Source organism: Phalacrocorax aristotelis, chromosome 3 (genome assembly GCF_949628215.1).
Source record: "Phalacrocorax aristotelis chromosome 3, bGulAri2.1, whole genome shotgun sequence".
Taxonomy (NCBI): domain Eukaryota; kingdom Metazoa; phylum Chordata; class Aves; order Suliformes; family Phalacrocoracidae; genus Phalacrocorax; species Phalacrocorax aristotelis.
The window spans coordinates 73,819,508-73,836,967 of record NC_134278.1 but is presented as its reverse complement, the minus strand read 5'-3'; the positions used below and the strand labels follow the sequence as shown (position 1 = coordinate 73,836,967).

The window sequence follows — 17,460 nt, the reverse complement described above, 5'->3', positions numbered from 1 at the left end:
ACCGTAGTGTTTTAAAATGGTTAGCTACCTACATGCTATCCAATTTAATTCATAAGCAATATTTAGCATTAAGTTTTTTCTCTAGAATCTACCATTTATTAGTAAGTCCAAAAAACATTTGAGAAGACAAACTAAAACAAACACGCTAACTATGCAATTTTGCTTTTGGACAACCCCATACAACACAATAGCAATACACTGCATTACAAATTACAAAAAAAACAAAGGCAACTGCAATATAACTCAAAATTCTTACTTCTCTGTACATTAAAATACATTGTGTTGAATAAGTAAACAATAAAAAGATCCTAGAACAATCTGAGAACAGGATAATTTAACTTACTTACTTATAAAATGTACCTATAAAATAACAAGAAAGGTTTAAATGTCATTAATTTTAGTTGCATCAGATACAACTTTTCAATAAAAGTATTTCTTCTTTTGGTTTGCTACTATCAGATAATTATATTATTGTTGCAGATGGAGCTCAGTTTACCATAAGTAGACAGGACTCTCAGGTATTTGGATGAGCTACTGGCAAAAGATAGCTATGAAAAACAAATCTCTGCTTCACATTTTAAGCAAAATACAAATTTTCCAATCCTCCTCTTTATAATAATGTCAGGAGAAGGTGATATAAAAAAAATGCTAGAGTTACAGGTCAATAAAAATGGGCAATATTTCTATAAAGCCTGGTAAAAAATTCTTTAAATATTTAAGAGAGCAAGTCTCATTAAAACAGAAAAAAATTATACCTATGCACAGAATTTGCATTAAAATAATCTCACAAGATGCCCACAAAATAAGACAGATACTGAATACCACCATATAACTGGAGAGGCTGAAAGAACTCTGCTTGTCCAGCTTGGAGAAGAAAGGCTTAGACGGTACAAAATAGCAGCCTTCCAGCAGCCAGAAGAAAGTCACCAGGAAGAGGGAGCTGGGCACATCACTAAAGTACATGGCAAGTGAACAAGGGACAACGGCTCTAACTTGGAACGGGAGGTTCTACGTGATTTCTCCCTCCGCCCTCCCGTGAGGATTATGAAGTATTGGAACAGGTTGCTGAGATAAGCTGTGAAATCTCTTTCCTTGGAGGATTTAACGGCCCAATGGGATAAAGCCCTAAGCTACCTGATCAGAAATCAGCGTTGACCCTGCTCTGAGAGAGAGGCCCGTTCCAACCCAAATGATGCCACAATAACAATATTCTTTTGCAGATCTGGTCCATATGTCCACTACAGGTAACCAGTGGGGAACAGTGATCCCAGCTGTCTTACCAGATATTTCCCCGTTTAAGATTACGGATATAAACAGGCTTATGCACACAGGAAGTAACATGCAGTGGCTTGCTTATTTGGCCAAAGATGGTCAACCTTTATAGATGTTTAGGCAGTACAAGAGTGACAGGGATGAACCAGTTGCTGTATGGCATGTGAGTACAATAAGTAACACAGGGATAGCCTGGACAGACACCACTGGCAAACTATGGTTTGGCAATGAATTCTTCTATGAAGAACACCGCAAATCAGAAACCTTCTCAAGAAGGTTCCAAAAAAGATATTATCAGTAGTGCACACAGAACCAAAAAGAGAGGTAGAAAAACAGCTTCAAGGCAAGATTGTAAAGATGCATTAGACAGTAGTAGCTTATATTGACTAGGAGATGGGGAAGCATTTTGGAATGGAAGGCACCTATGCAAGAAAAATAAACTCCACATAGAGAAGACTCTGACTATCTGCAGTTAAAATGAGTACAGCTAAAGAAAATGTGAGGAAATAAAGAACTCAAAAGGATTCAAGATGGTGCATTCTTTACCAGTAACATATATGTAAGTTATTTCCACAAGAACATTGTGGGGGTGGAGAAGTCGTATTTGAGAGATAGAATTTATTAAAACGTCCACAAAACACACTCACAACATAACAGAGATGACCAAGCATTCAGAACAGCAGCATTTTACTGGACGTTTCTGCTCTCATCTCACATGCTAAACAACCCTTGATTTTACTAACCTGAAGGGAAATGTACATAGTTAACTTTAAAGCTATTTAATGATATTTCTTTAGTTAGAGAAAATACTGAAGGATTTTAAAAAAATACAAAGGTGCTCTTCAGAATGTGTTTCTATAAAAACAAACAACATTTACCTCTTCTGCAAGTCGGCTATCACGCAAAGTTGGGGGAATTCCAGGGTGCTTTGCCAACAATTCCATCAAATTGTGTGTAGAATGAAGTCTCTAAATACACAAAAAATCAACAGCAATCATGAAAAAATACATTGCAACATCTGTGACAGGAAAAACTTAAACAGCAATGAAAGCTTACAGAAATAAATTAGTATTGATTTAAAATTAATTCTATTTTTTTCTCTTTTAATCTGGAAGCATCTTAGAAAATAAATATTCTTTTCCTCATTTTACTGAGGTAAGAAATGAAACATTAAACCTCTTCAACACCTCAAAAGCACATTAGCAGGAAAGTCTGATACCAAGTCATCAGATTCTGTCCCATACTTACCCTCCTAATTAAAACAACACTTGACTATCATGGAAAACAAGTTATTTATGTCATAGCGCATTATTTTTTAAGTAACTTTCAGCATATAAGGAGACCATTCACTTAGCCTATCTAAAGTGAAACGAAGCATAAGGAAGAAAACAGCTCCCAGAAGCTTCAATAATTTTTTCATATTTTTCACTTTTTGGAAATAAAAGATGACTGAATAGAACACAACCTTTTTCTTATGTTTAGGGAAAATAAACTTGATTGTTACTATAAGTCAACTCTATTCCTCTTCACTAGGTTCACCCTCTGTGTCCCATACTAGACCCCTAACATTATGCTGCCTGTATATCTCCCATCAATTCATACTAATAAACTTTCACTATCATGAACTTCTGCCCTTCTTACCTCCTGGACCTACTTCACCTTTGCCCTATTACTCTCTCAGCCACTGAAGAGCACTAGCCAGCAGTGGTTTGCTGATATCTTAAAGAGCTAAGCTTGCACAATTGGGAAGTACTCAAGAGAAGCTAAGTTTTATTACACAAAGGCAATATTAGCCAGTGTACCTTTTAAGGAAAAGAAAAAGCTTTATTGGATTGCATAATCTAGTAGAACACCTTAATTAGCAATCTTGTTATGAGTAGCTTAACAAGTTTATGCTGATACAGCTATGCTAAGTGAAAAAATGTCTCTGAGAAGTCACAAAGGAGAAGGAAGAATCAAAGAAGCGCAACAGAGCCATCAGATGACCACATGCAAGATAATCAAAGAATAACTTAGTGAAGCAAGCAACGTAAAGAAAGACAACTGATCACTTCTTATTTACGCGTCATTAACATTTTAAATATCTTGTTAAGCTTAAGAGAACTTTGGTTGATTTAGAACTGGTATTTCTTGAAGAAATATAAAGATATTACAGAACTGTTGCTTTTATAATCAGGAAAATATATTAATATTTTAGTATAGTATTCAAAATGCATTAATATATTTCCTGAAGAGAAAATTAACTTTGATTCTTTTTCATGTTTTGATGCCCTTTCAGAGAACACCTTCTGCAGGGCAACAACTTCATTATTCTCAATCATTTGGCATGTTATTATGATTCTCAATGCAAACCCAGCACCCTGTATTCACAGGATATAATATAGTACCATTAATGTGAGCAGTCAGTCACATACACAAGGAATTCAGCGCATTAAGTTTATTGTGGAACAGCAGGTGGAGATCATACACTGCTTCTGGGATATCATGAAGACTCACAAGCAAAAGATTTTAGAAATACAGTAGCTTTTTAAAAAAAGGAAATGTGGAGGTCACTGGACAGATTCCTATCTAAAGATTGTGATAATGACAGCAGGCTGGAAGAGTAATTCAGCACACCACTGGGAGGAAGAAAAGACTGACCTGTTAAATTAAATCTAAAGCATTCCAGTTCTTAACTACGTCTCTTTACATTTGAATGCTCACTCACTTGCAAGGAATCTGTTTTGAGCTTTTCTTTGTGCTCTTCAGATGATCGTAACACTTCTCTGTACAGCTCTGCAGCCAATGCATATTCTCCTAAATTAAAAGAGAGTAATGAAAACATACACATATTGTGTTGGTTTTTAAATATACAAACAGCCATGACTGGCCCATCACACACACTAAGCCGTTTTCAGAGAGGCTGTATAATATCTGCTTGTCTTCAAGCAAATCTTCCCTATCCATTCCCCACCCCCCAAAAAATCCCCCCAACCTGGTAAAGGAGAGAATTATGTTTTACAAAGACTAAAGCGGTTTCCAGATTAAATATCTTCTGTGACTGCAAGATCTGTAGACTTCTTGATCTTAAAATATGTATTCACAGTTGCGTAAATCAAAAAAATCTCACATGTTGCACTAAAAAACACCATCACCTACAACTCACTGCAGCGATGCATTACTAAATTCGCACTGCAAATATGTTATTCAATCTTCCAGTGAAAACAATGGAAGTAGTGTCATACTTCAGAAATGATTAGGTACATGCAGGGAGCGTAACTGCTGATGTAAGCTGCTAACATCACAATTACTTCTCAGAAAGCAGATTATATGAATTAAAAAAAGAAATATAAGATTGAACTTGCATATGGAAAAGCAGAAAAAAATCAAATTTTATTTTCTTCTCTCAACTTACAGAAATTCACTTAGCCAGTAATAGTCTTAGAAGACACTTAAACCTCGGAGAAGTACAGGGACATAAAATGTATACAGACATAACAGAGTAAAACAAAAATCATCTTCCTACATATCTGGAAGTGTAACAACCCTATTTCAACAAGATTTGTTGCTTCTCACATTGAAACAGTTGCCAGTTGTAAGGGTGTAGTTCTACAATATACTATTGCCATTACTAGTAACAGGCCAAAAGCTATGTACTGAATTTGCGAGGCCTCAAGGTTGAGGCTTGTCAGGCCTCCTTTGAATTTTTCTTGACCTGCCTGCGCCTTTTACATGGGTTAGTTGTGACAGCAATCATTCTAATTCACTAAGCATCTATAGCTAATTTTTTTTGTGTTTGTGTGGTACAATCACAGCCTTACATAAATAGCAGTAACAAGCAGTTATTCTATGTAGAATGAGATATTTACAACTAACATAACACAATGATGTAGTGTACAGAAATACAGGCCTAGTAACAATAGCAGAGGCCTTGAAAAATAAAGATACAGGATGCAGTATAGAGTAATACAGCCATGGGATGCTAACAGATGGTGCACAGGCTTGGCGGTGAATAAGGAAGCTGTGGCTATAAACAACTCACCCACAGTCAAAGAAATGCAGACCTAGAGCTGGACAAAACTGGTTTTAGGGGTAAAGAGAACAAAGAAATAGCATGTAACATTCATAAAAGGCATCACGTACACTAAATTTGGTGTTAACATGGAGCTGCAGACCAATGAAGAGGAAGGTGTAAAAGTGTGCTAGCAAACATAAAAATGACCCTAATTGGATCCTTGAGTGAGAAAGAAGAAACCATCAACTCAAACTTCTTATTCCTCCTGACAAAGAACTCCAGATGGTGACAACTAGCCATAGCAGTGCCACCACCAGTATGAAACTATTGACCTCAGGACCCGGAAGGGCAGTAGAGAGGTGAGCATAGAACAGGACAAGCAGTAGAAACAATCAAGTGTGATTATTATTGTTTTTTTCACCTGTAACAATTAGATCTGGACTAATAACAATTAGACTTATAAGATTTCAATTATACTAACAATAAATACGTGGCTTTACTTATATAGAAGGTGTGCTTCCTCCTTGCTGATAAAGAAGACTGAGTGTAACAGTAGTGCTGGGAGAAAAAAATAGTTATAGACAAGAACTCTTCTGCAGTCCTGCTTTTGTTTCTCACCAGACGCAATTTTCATCAATCTGCTTTTCAAAAAGGGCAAAACTTAATTTCTGCTGCTGAAGTATTTAATATGTACAGAAATCTTTTTAAGCACTTAATTCTACCTGAAAAAATTGATATCCATCCTGCAATCATAACAAAGTGTTTCAAATCTACTACCTACAGACCAGAGAGTCTGAATATAGCCTTTCTGTAAGGCAAGTAACAGAACAGGCAGTTTGCTTGTTTTTCTCCTTGAAGGAAGACTTTAACATGAGCTGGAAAAATACAAGCAACTTGTCAACTTTAGACTTGCTACTTGGCAAAGAGGCATTTCGTTCACATTCATGAATAAGTTATTTTAATTTATTATTATTTTGTGTAGTGGGATATTCCAGATTAATATAATTATTTTTGTTTCCCATTCAAAGCTTTTTTCCCTCCTAATTCAGACAAAATCTACATTGATAGAGCTGTATAGCAGGCAGCAGCAAACAGAATACAGTCAGCACAGCAGTTGCACAGCAGGGGGCACAAAGGAAGCTCAGAAAGCGATAGTGATAAAACAAAAGGAGATTAAGTACAATTACACAAGTCTGACTTCTTTTATCCTCCCAGTACACATATATGGTAGAATCGAGAAAGAATATAAAACAAAAAAGCCATAAATACTCTAAGACATCCCAAAGATGCATTAAACTACACCTATTCTTTCCTCCATCATCCAGAATGAATGCTGTTTTTTTCTAAAAACACTGTTACAAACCTCTCTGGTTTCCCAGGATTTCACTATGGCTTTTTCCCCTGAATTCAAAAGAAGACCCTGTTTTAACATGGTATCATCTAAACCATAATCAGCCTACCAGAAGGTATAAATAATATACTACAGCCATCCAGTCTTACCTTTAATGATATGGATACCAGCTAAGCCATTAAGAGCACACACCAACTGTCGGTGAGCTTCCTCACACTCTGTTCGACATTTCTTCTGCAGAGATGTTAGCAGTTCCTCCATGGTCATGGTGCTGAAACGGAGATCAAATGGCTCAAATTTGACACAAAACCACAACACTAGAGAAGTAAAACTGTCGTGCTGTGCAGAATGGAAGATTGTTACATGCATCCAACATACTGTGCAAATACTTATTTGAGATTTATTTACTTATTAAAAAACCCTAGTTTTCAGCTTTTCTTCCAGCTAGAGCTGGAAGAAACCTACCATAAAGTAGGTTGACATCTCCTAAACATAGAAAGAAATAAGAAACAAGAGGGAAATTAGAACTAGGTAAAATAATCCTTCACAGGGCAAAATATTTTGCTGCTTCTGTTACAGTGGTGAACTGGAAACATACAAAAATAGAGCTCATTTTGCTAGAAGCTGTTCAAACGAAAACAGCTATGAGACACTACATTTCTCTCCTCTGCTACTAATCTAAACATGCAAAACAGATGAGGTGTCAAGGTAAAGGGGAAAATGTGTGGAGTGAGAATAGTGAAGACTAGCAATGATCATTTTAAACTTCTCTTTCTACATTTGTTTGTAGTATTTGTAATTTTTGAGGAATTTAGTCAGAAGATAATTAGCTTAATACAAAAATACAGGAAATGGAGAGGTAGGAGGGAGAACCAAGAACAGAGATGAGAAAGAAGAAAGAAAGAAGCATGAAGGATAGCTTGGAGTAAGGCCAAGGGACAAAGAATCCAGGCAGGAAGAAGCCTGATGCGAAGAGATGGGAGAGTAAACTGTAACAACAGCTGACCTGAGGCTGCTTCTATGACCAGTTGCTGCTGTGAGACAAGACACTACTCCCCTCCCTGAAACTCTGCTCGTAAGTCTCATTCACCTTCAGGAGAAGCATTTACTATTTGGTCCTTAGCACTGTGGAGCAGAGTAAGAGGTGACATAACTCCTGTGCAGTCTAGGCCCAAGGTATGCTGGAGGGGTATCCTTGACTAGGCCTTTATTTTACCCTCCTTGCAACACTGTTCCATTTACAGAAACTGTTCCTGGAGTTTACACTAGTGTTACACCAGAGCAGGCTTTAAATCTATATAATCACTATTCATAATTGGTTGAATTATGCAGAGGTATTGGCAAATACACATTGCACCTGCTGCCCACACTCTGATACTTCTACTTACCTTTCATTTTCAAACCCATCAGCAGTTTCAAGAAAAACTATAAAATCAAAAGGATGTACATATAAAGTATGCATTTTCAAGTATACAGCCTGACCACCAATTAAGACAAAAATAAGGGTTTTTTACTCAGTGTAACTAGGAAAGCCCAGAAAACTCCCTTTTGAGGACTATATTTTTGCTGAATTGATGTTCTCATTTACTGTCTTCACTACACAAGTGGGAAAAAAAGGTCAACTAGCATAGAATATGCTCCAAACTCAGCTTTCTTGTTTCTGGCCAGTTTCTCTTATCTGTATGCTCCAGCATCAACTTTCTTGTTTCAGTAAATTTCTCTTCTTCATCAAATTTCCTAGCCCTGAATTTCTTCATTATTCTCATACATATAACCAAAGCCAGGAACCAAAACTTCTCTCTGTTCTGGGAATGTTCACTGCTGCATTCAAGCTTGGTTCACAAAAAAAAAAAAAAAAAAGATATTTAAATAGTGCTGGGAAACAACTTTTCTTTGTACATGTGATTTTAAGAAAGATGTAATATTCATTGCTAGTTTTTCCACCAGTTACTATGCAGCTGTCACTCCTCAAGAATTTCACCAAAACCAACACAGTACTAAGCTGTCCCCAGTATACTCAGCTCAGTTTACACATTTAATTTGTAATCCACTGGCTCATTTTAATGCAAATATTCTTGTATGAGCTGGTGGGAACATTGATTTCTCCCATGTTTGAGTCATTGCCTCCACACTAGCAGACTCTTAGACAGGAGTGCTACAGCACAGTGCCTACTACTGGTCCCTGCTGAAGTCGCTGCAAAGTCAGTTACAGCTGCTTAGGCACTGAATGGATGAACCAGAGCAGGAAACAGCAGAAATAACGTTGGTAGTGTTAAAAGTTTTAAGTTCTTCTGCACCTGTAGCTTAAAAAAGAAACAACATAGACAGTGCTCTGAGAGTCCGGAATGCAAACACACTGTTATTTCACAACCTCCCTCTAACTGACTGAAAATATAGCAGCTACATTTCACAAAGAGTGCTACAACATGCTTTTGGTCTAACAAAGGCTGAGACCAAACTGGTATTTGCATGGCACTTATGAGGAAGATGATCTTGAAAGCATTAAAAAAAAAAAGGCAAAAAAAAGAAAAAAAGCATTTGAACAGCTTTCAAGTTTGGATCTACATTTACAAATTCTGCAACCTCACATTCACATTTTCTGTGAATTAAAGAATTATTCAATTCTGTTCATTAATTTTGTTCATTACTCTCATTTATGAACACAACTTTTGTAACAAAGAAAATCAGTGGACTTATTTAAAACTGAAAAAGAATCTGTTTGGCTTCACACTCAATCTGCCACCTGCAACGCCCTAGATCCATCAGCATCATAAGGTTAAAATGTTACTGCACAAACAGCTGCCTCTCGGTACTATGTTATTTAACACAAGAATTACACTAACTACCTCACTGCATCCTATTCGACTTCAGAGGTCAGATAGCTTAGTGTGCCATAGTTGCATATTTAACTAAAGCTTAAAATTGCGCTTGTTTGAGAACTGTACAAGATCTTGCCCTGTTACGGACAACCAGGGTTTTGCTTTGGATAAAGCAAGCCATTTAAGCAGTGACAGAAATTCACCTTTTCTGTAATGGCAAGAACTCTCCCCGAACAGCTTGTGGATGACAGCAGGCCTGCCTCAGCCGCAGCAAAGGGTACAGAATAGAAGTCACAGTCCTTCTATCTAGGCTACTAAGCTTAAGAGTCCAGTCTGAAATCTTCCTGAGTTTTGCCAATGCATCCTGGCAGCACACCTCATGTTGGCGATGATAGAAGTGTCTCTCCACAGGAGAAAAGTTAAGCCAGTGTACATTCTCTGTCTGAGGTGGGATTTGAATCTGCAATTAAACAAGAAAACAAGTAATCTGCAAATAAAGCTACTGATAAATGTTGTTCAGGAATTTTAAAACCCAAAACTCTTATTTACTTGGTCAATCACATCCTTCTTTGCTGATCTCCACATTATCTTGGCAATTAGACTGTAGAGAGGCCGGGGATTTTTCCTACAATAAGGTCGATATAAAAGTTGGTCCCACCAATGTTTGACCCAGTAAGGATCAACTCCAAGAAAAAGGACTAATCCATACAGATCTGCCAAGAAAAGAAAGTGTTTTAGTAAAATGTTTGTGTTTTAACACTTCACAATATGCCTCAAAAAAACCCCTAACTTTCATACAAAGGTTACCAGGCATAAAGCAACTGTATTCTGGCTGTTATCTTTTCAACTTCTTTTCCAGTCATTCCCTCACCAAAATAGCTAATTTGAGGCAGGGGACTGGCTGGGGGAAGGCAGGAGTTCTCTCCTTTAGCTAGCTGTCAATTTTCATAGAACTTGATGGAACACAACTATTTCTGAGACACTTGCCTAATTTCAAGTTTAGCAGAACTGAGCGATGAATCTAAACCTATTCAGAGCAGAGGTGAGAGGCAGAAATTACATGATTGCATATGGTTAACTGGGTTTGCCAGGTTTTTCTAAGAGTATTGCTCAGTATCATTATTTCACAGCCTGCTGTGCACCAACTGTCTTGTTGCACACCATCCTAAAAGGGGCTGCAATTCAGAAGACACCCACTTTCCTACTAAAGCATAAGAAATTAACAAAACACACGTTTACTGTTTTCTTACTAATTGAGAGAATACAGCTTGCTAATTCTGCCCATTCAGAAACCCATCATTTTGGGGATGAAATTTAAGGACACACTGACTTTAAGCTTGTATCTAAATCTTACTGGAAAAACACAGAAGCACAGGTTTAAAGGCTGCATGTGGACAATGCAGAAATAAAAATATATGATGGTATCTTATAGATAGTTCTTAAAGATCTGGCGGCTACATTCTTTATTCTGTTAGCTTTATGAAAATTTTGGTATTCCACTGAGAGCCGTTAAGACATTCACCAAATATATCACAGACCAGGGGAAGAAAAGTCCTGGTAATCATTTCTGTGCAGGAAGCAACTGTTTACCCAGAGGTCTTATCCCACTTTATTACAGCAGCGGCAGCACAGATTCAAATTAGTCAGCAGTTTTAATCCCCTTTGTGATGGGGGCTCCCTCAGTATAGCCTGAGCGCCTGGCCAACGTGCATGATGGACAATAGGACATTTCAGATATGTATTAGATTAACACCATCATCACACATAATGACTTGAACAAGTTAATCATGCCAGTCAAATCAATCACTTCCTTCTATAGTGTTTATTAACTATGTATTCTCACAATTATTATGTGTATTTCTAAATTTAATCCACAATTCCATAATTAATTAATATACTTTTATAACAGTTTGGTATCTGAACAGTCGTTCACAGATGAACACAGATGCTTACACTGATTTATCTACTTTCAAATTCATTGCCTCAATGTTTGCCACATATTCCTAAATCCATCAAAGAATACAGGGAGATAAAAAAGTTAGTCAGTTCCCTTTTTTTTTTTTTCCTATCTCTATCTGAAGCCTGCCTACAGAAACAGAGTAACTCACAAAAAAGACAAGATAAATGACACCTGCTAACACACAGCTCCCTAATCCACACATCTCAATTCATTAAGTCTTTACATAAGGACTAAAGACAGTTTCATAAAGCTTTAGGATGATTTTCAGAATTTATGCTCATGGCAGTTGATGCAGTAGTTCATACAGGGCTATGAAAAAAGCAAGTACAGCTTTGCTTGCTGTATTTGACAGTAAGAAGGATTCTGTAACCAGAGCAGACTATCTTTAGCTCAACAGAGAAGGGTTAATATTTACCCGCTCTGCTAAGTGAAAACTGAACAACAGACTTGAGTCAGCTGTTCGACATACAGCCTCTCTGCTCCCCAAAGTATTCGTCTAACTTGGGGAGATAAAAAGATTTTAGCTCTGCAATTTTTATATTGATACATTTATTGGTGGCTTTATTACATGCTTAAGGTTTATGGCTTACCAAGTCAGAGTACCTAATGAATTCAGAACAGAACTAGCAGACATTTTAACTGCTTCAAGCCACTACCTAATTATCAGCACAAGGAAAACTCAGACAACACTGCTACATAAAATCTCACCTTCTAATCCTCGCTGCACGGGAGTGCCACTGACACACCAGCGATTGATTCCACTTAAACGGAGTGCCATTTCAGCAGCCTAGCAAAAGAAGATAGAACCAATGGCAGGAAAGGAAAAACAAAGACAGAGTGGAACATGCTCTGAAAACACATGGGTCTTATTTTTAGGAAGTCTGAACATCTTTTCAGTATGTAAGACTAGCAGACCTATAAGCAGCATTGGTACGATATATGACAAAGGTGCGTATAAAGCTATTGAGTTTTTTTGAAGGTAACTGAAAGCTGATAAAAGCCATATCCTCTTCCAAGTAACCAAGTGTAAATAAGGGTTCACAGAAGGCAAACAGTTAGCAAAAGAAACTGTATGTAAAAAAAAAATATTTAAAGTTAAAATCAAAGCCCATAAGTTATTATCTAAGCAGCACTTTTGTATTCCTGTCTTGGGCAAAAAGACTAGATGAATATTAAGTAAAATAATCTCCCTCTGCAGACTGCAGCCCTAGAGTTTGCAGACAGACTGCTGACTATTTTAGCTTCTAGACCCAAAGGATACACCTATGCCTCTGAACCATGTCACTGAACAGGCTAGTGTCTTGTTTGAAACTATCAAACACCATATACAACATGATGACCTAGTTCTTTAAACTGTCAGTATAGGTTAAGTTAAATATTTTTTTGAGCTGGGTATACTTCACAGTCTGCCAAAATTCCAGCAGGAGAACCATTTAACAGTATCTCCAACAGAAAATTCACTTCTAAAGAACAAGCTACAAGGACAAATTACCTTAGTACACTGAATGTTAAGAGCAGGGGCGGGAAGTCTATAGTCCTACTTACAATAAGCTTGTCAAAACCTTTTCAAGTTAAATAAATGCATGCCCAGGAATATCATACCTTTGCAGTAGTGCATTCAACCATTTGCGCTTCATCAAGGCAGATCCTCCACCACTCCACTGCTACTAAGGGGCTTGGGATGGCCATGTACCGCTTCTGGTTCCTGAAACGGCGCCCATCTTCACTGTTACTGTGGGGTATATCTACATAGTTCAGTTCAGTGCGGAGGACATCATACGTGGTGATAACCACCTCCTGCTCTGCCAACATGTGTGGCTGCAAAAAGCCATGCTTCTTCACACCTTGATACACCTACATAGATTTGTATCCAATAGCACAATAGCAAAGAACAAAGGTAAGAGAAACTTTAACAAAAATGCTAAAATACCAGTAGAGCTTAATACGTGCATGTTTTTAGCAGTGTTGATCATACAAAATGAAACCATTCATAAAAGATGTATTCATACAGCAGCATGGTGGGAAATCCATATAGGTAACACAGATGATAAATGCAATACAGACACTGATGCAAAATTTTTATGTATGATTATTTATATCTTCACAAAACATTTTTTTCTCCTTTGAAGAAAAGAGGACTTCAGTATTTTCTACAACAGGTATTTGGTGCAACAGTTGTTTGCAAGGCTAAGTATTCTGTAATGTAGTATGGAGCGACATTATGTAAGTCAGTGCTCCACGTCCAGTCCTCTCCCTCCTTTACTGTAGATGTATTACTTTTCTTCCTATTGCCCCAAAAATTTCATGGATGATTAGGCAGAGACAGAATTATGCAGCGAAATATTTAAAAAAACAGAAACGATACTCTGGGTAACGTTTTATCTACAAAAAGGATTTCTACAGAGACTCATGAGATAGAAAGAATACCCTAGTAAGAAGCAATCCCTGTGCACAGAACACAATATTATTATAAACCTTTTATATTGACAGTTGTTCTAACATGAGAAGTATTTGCCTTATCCCCCTCACCATTTTAAGCATAATCCTTCCGGAAACATACAGCAGTTTAAATGAAAAACTTAACAAGCTAAACCAAACATCTTGCTGTGTGCTTCCCCATGGTAGCATTCTATATCTAAAAAAAATATTAAAAAAATACAGCACATATTATGAGTCCCAATAGACTTAAAATACCAAAACATGTTAAACCCTCCAATAATGTGTGGTACAGTACACTATCAAAATATATTTGTAGAATAGGAGTGTTTTCTCATCTCCAGGATTTTCAGCTACTAAGAACAATTATTACCAGAGCTATATATCAATTGCCTTTTTCTTCCTTTTCATACAAACTTTTCCTCTTGCTCCCAATTTACTTCAGGAGCCTACTTCAAAATTGCAGGCATCCATTGCTTACTTCAAGAATTTTATCATCAGCTACTTGTTACCACTCATCTAGATCTGTATATTAATCACAATATTCAAATAAATAAGGCTTTCTTCTGACAGATAAAGGAATATCCCTATCTTCTTTACAAAGAATCTATATTCTAGTGTCAACTTCAAATAACTAGCATCTTTCTATTCCGCTCTCATGCTGCAAAGTCATCATTTATTATATAAGAACGAACATCCTTGGTTAGTGTTTATCTGTAACTACCTACAAATGCTTTTACCATTTAAGAAAATCACAACATCTTTCAGTCCCTCATAGTGTCACAAACTTTATATGTTCTCTTAATTCACACAACTAATAGTTAAAAATACCAAAAATAAGGTGACCCTATAAAACCTTAGTTAATTTCCCTCCCCTTTCCCCCTTGATGCTCACGACATGATTTCACTGTTAATTTCACTGTTGTGTACTTTTTCTTCCAGTAATAACCTTCCCCTACATTTGTGCATATGGCAACAGCATTTCTGTCAACTGAAACACTTGCAGAAAATTTCTGTTCAGTCCCACAGTGTGACAACACGTGCAACCACGTCAATGCACACGAACGACAGAGAGAAAGAAGGGGAAAAAAGGAAAAAAAAAAAAAAAGAGCATGCTCGCTGAGGCAACTGTTAAGAAGAAAATAGCTGCCAAAGTCTAATGATCTCTTCCAAGTATTTATGAACAGATTTTCTGGAGGTTTATAACTTGGCCAAGTTTTGGTTGTTTTCACAGCAGCAGGAAAAGACAACCTGCCACAAAGGACGACCTACTGATAAATTTTAATTTCTTGTTGTATTACATAAAAACATTAGAATTTCCCATGGGTTTTAAGCACTTACAAGAATAAAAAACACCCTTCACATGCCATGCGGAACCTGTTAACATGGGAAACTGCTTCTTTGAAACATCTGCACTATTTTTGTATTAACTTTATAGCAAAAAAACCCAACAAATTTTCCTTTTGAAGCAACACTGAATGCAAGTCTGGATGACTTACAGTTGGCAGTTAAATGAAAATGAAAACAGTGTCTTAGAATGGAAGGTGTCACACAGCTTAAAGCACTGACATTCAGTATTTAAGCTATTTTACTGTTACCATGTAAATCTATTTCTGACAGTTTTCATCAAAACTGGTAAAAAACTCGGACTGGGTCCTACAAAAACTGTGCAAGTTTTACACATTTGTTAGTTGCTGCACTAAATCTAATTAGACTGCTCACACAAATGGCTTACTGGAGGCCTAGAATTCATTTATACATTGGGCATCTATACAGGATTGCTGATGGTATCAGATATATCCCTGAATACAAAGCTTCCTCTCTTTATCAACCTAGTCTTACTCTTACTTTATTCAAGACGTAAGGGATCTACAGTTCTTGAAGCACTTTATCATTACAAGATTCTTGACTACTAAAAATATGAAGGGCAAAACTTGACTACATCATTAATAAAAGACAATGGCTACCCTTGAATACTGTGATAACTATATTTGAAAAAAATCCTGTATAGCCATAGTTACTATATGTATAATTATTTATTTTAATGATAGAGCTATTAAAAATCAAGGAAAAGAACAATACATAGCCTCCAAATAAGCAACATCCTAATATGGCAGATGTTATAGAGACAACGCCCAAGTTGTAATGGTATTTACTGAGAATAACACCAAGACCCACAAACTCTTTTGTCCTGAGAACCAGAAATTCAGAAGTATGCCCTTTACCTACTGAATCATTTGGTTTTATCTAGAACAAAATGAGAAGCAACTGTCAGAGAGCTGCTTGAATGCAAAGTGCACAGTGAGGCGACACTGCCAAAACACCTAGTTAGGCCTTTCCAAGTTCCCTGGTAAATCTTTCAGGGGAAAAAAAACCCAAACCAAACCCAAACCCAAACCAACCACAGCCTTCCCTCTCAGAAATCCCCTGCTGTTGCAACTGTTCAAAATTTGTTGCCATTTGATAAAGACTTCTAGTCCACTGTATCATCTCCCAGTTACCAACTAATAAGGAAAAAATGAACTAAATGCTGAGAGTCTTTCTGGCACACCAATGCACTGTGTGATGCCAAAGTGTAGGTCTAATACTAAGAAATGTTGAATTCCTACACAGAGGACAAAGAAAGCTCTAAACTTTGTGTGATACAGGAAGGCCCAAGTCTTCACAAAATAACTCTCCAGAATATGACGCTACATAATCTTACCAGAACTCGAAGAGAAGATGACCGTACATGCCTGTTGATCTCATCTACCCACTGATGACAAATAGAACTCGGAGAAATTATCAGAGTTGCTCCTGTGGAAACTGGTTTCATTGCCACAAGGCAATGGGGACAGTAAAAGGGCTTGATCTTCAGGTTTTCCTCTTTGTAGTTTACACACTCTGCATGCTGCCATAAGTAACATTTCAGGCACTGCACACGAGCTTTATAGTCAGCCAATCCAAGCTCACCACAGATGCATTCAAAACGATATTCAGAAGTATTAAATGGAAATACAGAACTAGCATGTTGTACGCTACTGCCAGTATGTTCTTGGGTATGTGAAGACTGGTCCTTTGGGATTTCCTGCTGGACATCAGCTGTAGTTTTAGAAACATCAGGACAAGTGCTTGCATCACTGGAGGCAATGAGGCTGCCATGCAAATCAGGAGACTTTGGGACCACAGCCTTCTGCTGAACATTATCCTCTTTTACAGAGTTCTCATGATCTGCTTCAGTTTTCTGGTTATTTTCGCTAGCTGTACAATAATCATGTTCTTCCATGGTGATATCCACCCGTAAAGGGGTTTTAAGGACATTTGCAGAAGTGACATCACTATTTCTTGATTCTTTGGTTTGAGTTTTAGCATCAGTCAACTGCTGCTTCTGAACACTTACTGAAGTCCTTGCTATCTACAAAGTAAAATTAATCAAGAATGTCAGACTTTCTCCTCAACTTTTTTTTCCAAGCATATAATTGCATCAAGACATAGATACTAAGATTTCACATTGATTTCCAGTTTGAGGGTTTGGTTAATGTTTACCAGTGTTTAAAAGACAACTTCACAGTAACAACAACGCACCTGCCAGCCCCCACAGCACTATTTTAAAAGATTTACAACAGATGTAGTTAATATTTTGGCCCCA

At 37.1% G+C, this 17,460-nt stretch overlaps 1 protein-coding gene across 5 annotated transcripts in view; it reads right to left on the bottom strand.

Moving 5' to 3' along the window:
- Positions 1–17,460, bottom strand: part of SHPRH (SNF2 histone linker PHD RING helicase) — a 63,500-nt gene that overhangs the window by 31,361 nt on the left and 14,679 nt on the right. For all 5 annotated transcript variants that reach the window (XR_012659680.1, XM_075088006.1, XM_075088004.1 and 2 more), the window contains exons 9-16: positions 16,537–17,226; positions 12,999–13,250; positions 12,105–12,183; positions 9,986–10,149; positions 9,640–9,896; positions 6,767–6,888; positions 3,980–4,068; positions 2,151–2,240 (exon numbers count right to left, since the gene is read on the bottom strand). Coding sequence is in view for 4 of the 5 variants with exons in the window: in XM_075088006.1 (XP_074944107.1) it covers positions 2,151–2,240; positions 3,980–4,068; positions 6,767–6,888; positions 9,640–9,896; positions 9,986–10,149; positions 12,105–12,183; positions 12,999–13,250; positions 16,537–17,226 (1,743 nt within the window). In the remaining variant the exon portion in view is untranslated. The remainder of the gene's footprint in view (positions 1–2,150; positions 2,241–3,979; positions 4,069–6,766; positions 6,889–9,639; positions 9,897–9,985; positions 10,150–12,104; positions 12,184–12,998; positions 13,251–16,536; positions 17,227–17,460) is intronic.